The 9,444-nt window shown below is 44.0% G+C and overlaps 1 protein-coding gene across 1 annotated transcript in view; it reads right to left on the bottom strand.

Annotated features, from left to right (window-relative positions):
* Nucleotides 1-3,598: 3,598 nt before the first annotated feature.
* The window catches only part of CNMD (chondromodulin), a 105,142-nt gene continuing 99,296 nt past the window's right edge, over nt 3,599-9,444 (bottom strand). The window contains exon 7 of the mRNA XM_086934915.1: nt 3,599-4,225. Coding sequence (XP_086791041.1) covers nt 4,004-4,225 — 222 coding nt within the window. The 3' untranslated portion in view covers nt 3,599-4,003. The remainder of the gene's footprint in view (nt 4,226-9,444) is intronic.

Below are 9,444 nucleotides of genomic sequence, written 5' to 3'. Positions count from 1 at the left end.
GAGTGCAGAGTGGCGGTGAGTGCAGAGTGGCAGTGAGTGCAGAGTGGCGGTGAGTGCAGATTGACTGCAGAGTGGCGGTGAGTGCAGAGTGGCGGTGAGTGCAGAGTGGTGGTGACTGCAGAGTGGCGGTGTGTGCAGAGTGGCGGTGTGTGCAGAGTGGCGGTGTGTGCAGAGTGGCGGTGACTGCAGAGTGGCGGTGACTGCAGAGTGGCGGTGACTGCAGAGTGGCGGTGACTGCAGAGTGGCGGTGTGTGCAGAGTGGCGGTGAGTGCAGAGTGACTGCAGAGTGGCGGTGACTGCAGAGTGGCGGTGACTGCAGAGTGGAGGTGACTGCAGAGTGGCGGTGAGTGCAGAGTGGTGGTGAGTACAGAGTGGCAGTGAGTGCAGAGTGGCGGTGAGTGCAGAGTGGCGGTGTGTGCAGAGTGGCGGTGTTCTGCAGAGTGGCGGTGTGTGCAGAGTGGCAGTAAGTGCAGAATGACGGTGAGTGCAGAGTGGCGGTGACTGGCGGTGACTGGCGGTGACTGGCGGTGACTGGCGGTGACTGCAGAGTGGCGGTGACTGCAGAGTGGCGGTGAGTGCAGAGTGGCGCTGACTGCAGAGTGGTGGTGAGTGCAGAGTGGTGGTGAGTGCAGAGTGGCGGTGACTGGCGGTGACTGCAGAGTGGCAGTGACTGCAGAGTGGCGGTGACTGCAGAGTGGCGGTGACTGCAGAGTGGCGGTGAGTGCAGAGTGGCGGTGAGTGCAGAGTGGCGGTGACTGCAGAGTGGCGGTGACTGCAGAGTGGCGGTGACTGCAGAGTGGCGGTGACTGCAGAGTGGCGGTGAGTGCAGAGTGGCGGTGACTGCAGAGTGGCGGTGACTGCAGAGTGGCGGTGAGTGCAGAGTGGCAGTGAGTTCGTGAGTGCAGAGTGGCGGTGAGTGCGTGAGTGTAGAGTGGCGGTGAGTGCGTGAGTGCAGAGTGGCGGTGTGTGCAGAGTGGCGGCGAGTGGAGAGTGGCGGCGAGTGGAGAGTGGCGGCGAGTGCAGATTGGCGGCGAGTGCAGAGTGGTGGCGACTGCAGAGTGGCGGTGACTGCAGAGTGGCGGTGACTGCAGAGTGGCGGTGACTGTAGAGTGGCGGTGACTGTAGAGTGGCGGTGACTGTAGAGTGGCGGTGACTGTAGAGTGGCGGTGACTGCAGAGTGGCGGTGAGTGCAGAGTGGTGGTGACTGCAGAGTGGCGGTGAGTGGCGGTGACTGCAGAGTGGCGGTGACTGCAGAGTGGCGGTGAGTGCAGAGTGGCGGTGAGTGCAGAGTGGCGGTGAGTGCAGAGTGGCGGTGTGTGCAGAGTGGCGGCGACTCCAGAGTGGCAGTGACTCCAGAGTGGCGGTGACTGCAGAGTGGCAGTGACTGCAGAGTCGCGGTGACTGCAGAGTGGCGGTGATTGCAGAGTGGCGGTGATTGCAGAGTGGCGGTGACTGCAGAGTGACGGTGAGTGCAGAGTGGCGGTGTTTGCAGAGTGGCGGTGTTTGTAGAGTGGCGGTGAGTGCAGAGTGGCGGTGCGTGCAGAGTGGCGGTGCTTGCAGAGTGGCGGTATGTGCAGAGTGGCGGTGCGTGCACCTCAGTCTCTCAACACCACACACTCGTCACCACTCAACACAACACACTCGTCACCACACTCACTCCCCAGGCTCACTCCCACAGACTCACCGCCACACACTCACCAGTACACAGAATACAACACACAGAACAACACACCCCCAGCCGTCAATGAATGCTTTCACCATGCACAAACACCAACAACCATCAGCCATCTGTGCACGCTTTTACCAAGCACACACCCACCAGCCGTCAATGCACCCTTCCACCAGGCACACACACCTCCAGCCGGCAGTGCACTTTTTCACCAAGCAATCGCAGTATGGTACACTTTACTTTTAAACATATTCATATAAAACACAGCATGCCACCATTGTTAAAATTACAATCCAACCCACATAATTCCACTACACACCACATGCACACACTCCATAACACATGGCGAAAAGACATTGGCATTTACAATGCCATTAGCTCAAATTCAAATAAATCCGAGCCCGATTGCATTTCTAATGCTTGTTTGAGTTGTCCTTGGCAGACCCATGATGAGATTTTATAAGGGCCTTTCTGGATTCCTCTGACATCCCTTGGTCATAGGAACGTTCCCTCTTATGTGATCTCTTCTGGGATGTGGAAGAGGTGTCACTATCTTCTTCAGAAGTGGGAAGTATCTTTGACTTAGCTTTCTGATGCTATCGAAGAAGCCTCCCCTCCCTGTCCTTCACGGTTTTGGTGGAAAAAGTACAGCAGTCTTTACAGTCTTTTACCTTGTTTTGAACATAGAGGCAGTACAGACAGTCCTTGTGGGAATCATACACATGAAGTCTTTTCTTACCGTATGTGTTGCAAGGCTGAAGAGCCCTTTTTGGTAAACATCTTTTACCTCAAATACTTTTCCCCGCAGAGAATTACAACGCTGTCGTAACAACGCATACCATTACTCCGCAAGTCGGAACAATGACTTGTGGAGGGGACAGAAGGTGTTGGATTTAAAATCCAACACCTTCCCTACTGTTGCACAGACTGGAGTTGGAACAGTAAATCATACTATTCCAATATCCAGTGCCCCCCCAAGTTGTTGGGACAGCTTACGGGGTAATGGTATGCGTTGTTACAACGTGGTCGTTGTAACGACGTGTTGTAATTCTCTGTGGGGAATAAGAATGCAGAAAAATGAAGTATATTCGTCCTTTTTCGGTGTCTTAGACATGGCAGAAGCAGTCGAGTAGCTTTCAAAAACTGTTTTTGGGAGAAAACTGAGCAGAGCTCAGGAAGACTCCTTCAGACAATGTGCAATAGAAAATCTGAGGGACTCAGTCTCGCATAGGAGTATTCAAGAGGATGCTATTGCCTGAATGGCTGGAGATTGGTTAATTTTTTAAAAGGACATAAATAGGCTTTTTAAGTCATTGTTCATTGTCATTATAGCCTATAATAATGGCACATACTGCATTATTATGATACCGTGGGACTCCCACTTCGACGACGGGGATGGATTCAAACATGTTAATCTATGAATGATACTATACTGGAGAAATTGTGTAATTCCTGATACTTATTTTACTATTTTTGGGGCTCCTCAAAGGAATGTATCACAGCTGGTCAGAAAGCAGTTCAAAGTTAAATTTTCCACAAAATAGTGCGAGTACCTGACCTGGAACAGCCTCTCTGCAATGAGCCATATTCCCCAGGTGCCCATCCACCTTTTGCCAACTTACAGGAAGCCACAGTGGAAAATCCCAAAACAGAGTGGAGCCTGTGTACCATTTTCTGGTTTTGTTCCACAGGCGACCGGAAAGCTTCTGTCTTCTATACCATCATTAACAAATTTAATGAGTTAAAACTAACTCCACTAACTTTGATATTGGAATTTTTGGAAATGTGTGGTTTTCCAGACTACGAAACACATGGAAATTTAAGTAATCCAGAAGTATGATCTCTCAGCCTGAAGACCGAGACCCGCCAATAATTGGTTTATAGAAATACAAGGTGATTCTGAACCTATCAACAACCACATACTGCGGAGCCACTTAGCATATGATTTATTTAAAAAAGCTACACAGTGGAAGGTACACTCCCAGTTATACAATTCCAGTCTTTTTATTCAGTTTATCATAGTGTTCACATGGAATGTACAAGAAAACACTGTTTACATCATCATAAATCTGTTTCTATGCAAACAATTAAGAAATAGTTTCTAAGTCTGATATTGCACATTTAATCTCAGGGTACAGTTCAAAGTGCACACGTTGCACACTACATCTTCAATAGGTACACTGTTAACTTAATGAAAGCTCTATTTACATCTAGAATGTTTGATATGTGACACATCTAAGTTTTCAAAATGTGAACGTTCTGATAGATCTTTGGTCCTTTATTATTATTTTGCTCTTGCTGTTCTTTTTGTTTTCTTTTCTCTTGGCCACCATCTCACACGACACCCAAGATACGTGCAACCCACCAGCTGCATGGCATGATGACTCTGCAGGCCGAGCGACATCCCTGGTAGTTGTAGGGCCAAGGCTCGTAGCCATAGAGAGGTTCACAAATCCTTTGGCAGTGTGTGTAGCTGCGTCTGCACTCAATACAACAGACTCCTTGGTGATCCAGCATAACATCAAAAGTCATGCCACTATCCTCACCCTCTAATTGCTGAAAAGAAAATAAATATGTGTGTTTAAGTATCAATGTGCAAAACTCTCAGTACGTTTTGCGTTTCATATGTTAAGACAGCAGGCAACACAAGAGAATGAATGGTAAACCATGGGCTTCTCTTTTAATAACAAATTTACATAGAGCCGCAGACCTAGTATCACTGACAACGGAGCTATTAACATAAAGCACACAACATACCAATATACAGGTTGAAACGCCGTCAACCCCTCAGCGCAACTTTTGGCGCAACTTTTGTGGTTCAACGAAAATAAATGCATGCCTAACTATGTACTAACATATGAGAACCACTCTAAGCCCTCTGTATATATTGATAATAGTGTTCTACTTTTTCTGTGCCGTTTTATCACTGTATATAGTATTTTCACTTGTCACCTGCACCATTTACTTTTCTTCAGGAGCACTATTGTGCACAACTCACAGGTTACTTATGCATTTAATGTAATTGAGTGCCGCAATATTGTCCTTATCTAATCTTGTTAACCTCCTTTGTTGTAGATTGATCCTAGTATTCACATGCTTCAACCATTCTTGTCTCCCTGCTTCCTTCTTTTTTTGCAACTCTTATGTGCAGGCTATTTTTTAAGTAAAAACTGTCTTATATTAATTCCTGTTGAGACATTGTTGTATGCTATACATATTATTTACGAATACTCCAATTGGGCACATCTCTCCTGCACCCGACTGTCGCACTGCGAAACAGGAAATCATTCCTTCGTGAAGCACTTCCTTCAAAGTTACATCATAATTATCTGGTTATCAATGTTAGTCCAATATCTTAAATCATGCATCGTTCTTCATATTTCACCACAACGGAGACAGCATGTTTGCGCATTGATTTCTTTATTCGTCATTTTCAAGTGGCAAACGTTGCCTATCCAGGCTTTAACGGAGGCATGTGACACATGCCTCCGTTAAATAAATATATATATATATATATATATATATATATATATATATATATATATATATAAAACACACATGCATATATAGTAGATTTCAAATGACAGAATTTCAAAATATGGAAAATAACAGCGTCTTAGATATAGAGGTTTCTGAGAGAATATGGAAGAGTTTATTTGATTACTAAGCTGAGGTCGCATTTTAAAATGTAGCTTTTTTACTGTGTGTGTAGCAGTGTAGAACATGGTATAAATGTGTTTAATCACAAAAATACAACTGTTTGCTGTTTTATGTGAATGGATTATTTTAGCTATGTTGTGTTATGTTTTTATGTGCCTGTATCAGAAGCATAAATTGTGAGATCGGTTTAAGTAAATGAGATAATCATGTAATCAGTGTAAAATATTGTCTTTGATATATATCAAAATAATCAATTCACATAGAACACCAAACACTTTTATTTTTCCGATTAAATACAATTATACCATGTTCGACAACACTACACTACACCCAAAGTTATTTTCCATATTAAGAAATGTTGTCATTTGAAAGCTACTATGAAGAAAATCAATAAGCCACATAAAGGAACAAATAGTTGTATCCTCTTTCTATATTAAAACTCAAGACCTTTGGTACAAATTGTCAGACCGGTCATCCTTAGGGTGGTCTTCCCACAACTTTTTATCTTTTGCCTTCTACTTTTTGCTTTTTCTTGGCCTTAGGACTCTGAGCACTTTACCACTGCAAACAAGTGCTAAAGTGCATGTGCTTCTCCTCTAAACATGGTGACATTGGTGTATACCTGATTGGCATATTTATGTGTAAGTCCCTTGTAAAGTGTTACCTCATGTACCCAGGGCCTGTAATCTAAATGCTAATAGTGCGCTTGCAGCACTGGTTGTGCCGCCCACATAAGTAGCCTTTCAAACCTGTCTCAGGCCTGCCACTGCAGGGCCTGTGTGTGCAGTTTACTACCACTTAGAATTGGCATTTAAAACCACTATCCAAGCCTTAAAACAACCCATTTATTATACATAATCACCACTAGGGTAAGCCCTAAGTGACCCTTAGGACAAGATGCTTTGTAACTTAAAGGCAGGACATGTCTTTTTCAAATGCCCTCATAGTGACAAACAGCTAAATTAATTTTTCACTGCTGTGAGGCATACTCCTTCCATAGGCTAGCATTGGGGATTCCTTAAAATACAGTTTAAGCTGTAATTCCTGATTGAAAAGGAGTATCTTATTCATGTTTAGTATATTTGGAATGGTGGTGATAAATTCTCTTTAGTGATAAAGTTGGATTTGACATTACCAATTTAGAAATACCATTTTTAGACAGTAAACATTTCTCTGCTTTTAACGTTGCTCTGTGTGCCTGCAGCCCTGCCTCCATTACACGCCTAGGCTCGGTGACAGATACACTTTGTGCATACTCTCTAGACAGTCACAACACAGGAAGGGCTGGGTGTGACAGGGGCTACACCTGGATTCATCTGCATACTGACAGGCTTCCTGGGAAGGGAGAGAGCGAGGCGGTTAACACTTATATTTGAATAGGTTGTGTCCTGCCCTTACACAAAGGGCTGAGTTACCCCTACTGGTAATCTGGAGCCAGCGCTGGGCTGAAATGTACCCTTGTGCACTTCAGAGAGTTCCTTTTAAAGTCAATCCGTACATGAAATAATTTTTTTTAGTACAAGTAGTAGGGCTCTGACCCTATCCTAACTACTGGACCTGGAAAGAACTCTTCTGGAGTAAAGACTGCTGTGCTGAGGGATTGCAACTCTGCTGTGCCTGACTCTTCTAATGAACTGCTTCCCTGCTTTGCTGAGCTGCCCTGTTGCTGCTGACCTCTGCCCTGCTACTGGACCTAGGACTAACACCCAGAGTGACTCCAAGGTCTTTCCCACTGTTAAGAGAGTCTTAGGGACATCAAAGACTTTATTTTGTTTCTAAAGGCCCCTGGCCTCTTCACTACATGCCCGCCCAGCAGCTGAGGTCATATAACACCAGTGCCTCATGTGTGCTCGCTAATCGAGTCCTCCCTGAGACATACTGATCACCTAAAACCTGTGTGCTGACCGAAGTCACTGCATTTCTGCCGAAAGACAGCCGCTGCGCTTTGGAGAAAACACCTCAGTGAGGCCCCTCCGGCTATGTTAAAGACGTTACAGTGTAGACAATGTTTCTTATAACTAGTCTCGCAGAGACAAGGCAATAGCCAGTTTAGCAACAGCTCATACTGTACAAAGTGCATTTCTCTCTGTTAATGAAAAAAAGTGTTTGTGTACAAATCCATGAATATAGTGGACAAAATTTTTTTTCTAAATGAAAATGTTGTATTAACAGATTTATATTTTGAAAAAACGGATGATTGTTGGAAAACAGCACAATAATGAGGAAGAACTGCAATGAGCAGATTGATATGTAAATAGGTATGCAGTATTAACGATGAGCTTTTTTGGACTGTTCTATCTTCCTCTGTCGTGTTAATCTGATCACTTGGAACTTTATGGCTTGTCCTATCTGATTTGACTTGATTTCCTGAATTTTAACTGTTTAATAGTTAAACTCACTGCACCTGTTGTTTTTATAGACAATCTTTAAAACACCCAAGTATTAAAACCACATAGGTGAACGCTCCTTTCCGCTTGGTATCAACCTCTTCCCTTACCTTTTAAGTTTGTCACTATGGCTCTCCCTTACAGTGATTAAAAATCAGAAACTCCAATTTGAAAGTGTCATCACAAATCTTTAAAAGAGCACCTCTTTTTTCTTTATAAATCACATCGTGCATGAAAGCAATAGACTTATGAAATTGGAGTTTTTTCGCTTCACCTTAATCACTTTCCCTTTTCTTTTACAACACTTTACTTACTTGTATTGGGGTCAAAGGTCAATCTTCGGCAACTTTTACTAAACATATACATGTAACTCTGATCTTTTACAGCCTTGAAAAAGCCCTGGTGCGAATCGCCAAAGGGGGCGAAACACGTGTTGGCTGTTCATGTTTTTACTAGAATCAATAAAGATCTTTTTTCTTCATAAAAATGGACTTTTGACTCAATCTATATGAGTAAGGATTCAGCCTGATGATACAAAGAAGTGCTGTAAACACACTAACTACCCCCCTAAAGACCCCTCCGGCTATGTGTTGCCTAGATTATGCTAGGTGGAGTCAGTGATGGGGTCCCGACTGCAACGGTTGTGGACCCCCCAGAAAAGGAAGTCCAATGTGGCATGCATGCTACAGTTCAGGCCCCCTCCCGCCAAGCAGCATTGATGGTCTGGGCACCCGCATGTACAACCCCTGAATTGCCTCGGAGTCCCTTCGTAAGGCTGAATCAAGGTAACACTGGCCTAACTAACCAGCGGTATCCCTTGGACCAAAGGGGACTGTTTGGACCACTGTTACCTCACAGTTGAGGATCATGTCTCTCAGGAGAACACCAAATAGGTCATTGGTGCATTACCCTGGTCTATCAGTAGAGTTATCAACCTTCAGCCACATTGTGACTAAATTTGAAACATTGTAGTGGCAAACATACGATTAAACACTATCATTAGTAACTTTTAAGCAACTGTGGGGACAAAGATACTGTAAACAGCATTTGATGAAAGATATACTTTAAACATTTATACCGCAATCTTTATTTATTGGATTTTTGTTGTTTGGGTCTTATTTTATTCAGATAAATATTTCTTATTTTTCTAAACCTGTGTGGAGTCTTTTTGTGGTTGTGATTTTTGTGTGGTGCACAAACACTTAACACATTGCCTTTGTTGATACCTGCCTGCTCTGTGCCAAGCTGTCCGAGGGTGAGCAAAGGTTTATCTCTGTGGTGTGTTTGACTTACTCTGACTAGATTTGTCGGTTATGCCTGGCTTGTGTGCATACCTAAGCCAAACAGAACCCCAATTGCTAACACAAACATAAAATTCATTAAATAAAATGCAATTGTTTTGACAATTTCCTTTCTCTTTGTATTTTTAATCAAAGAATGTATTAATTTTTTTTTATCTCAGTTCTTTATCGTCTCATATAATGCCCTGCATTTTGGCTAGATAAAAATCCTACACTTTTGGGTCTCATATATGAAATATAGACTCAATCAACCAAACAAACATGGGGGCAGGTTTACAAGCCCCCTGTGCCACCAGTACATCACTTTTCGTGACGTACTGGTGGCGCAGGGGGCTCCTCCATATTTACAAAGAGAGGAAAAACCACCCTGCGTGACTTTTGCTCTCCTTGTAAATACGGCCCGATCACACACAGCACTTTGCGTTGA

Source organism: Lissotriton vulgaris, chromosome 8 (assembly GCF_964263255.1).
Source record: "Lissotriton vulgaris chromosome 8, aLisVul1.2, whole genome shotgun sequence".
Taxonomy (NCBI): Eukaryota; Metazoa; Chordata; class Amphibia; order Caudata; family Salamandridae; genus Lissotriton; species Lissotriton vulgaris.
The sequence above is the reverse complement of the archived record's forward strand: the minus strand, read 5'-3'. Positions and strand labels throughout refer to the sequence as shown.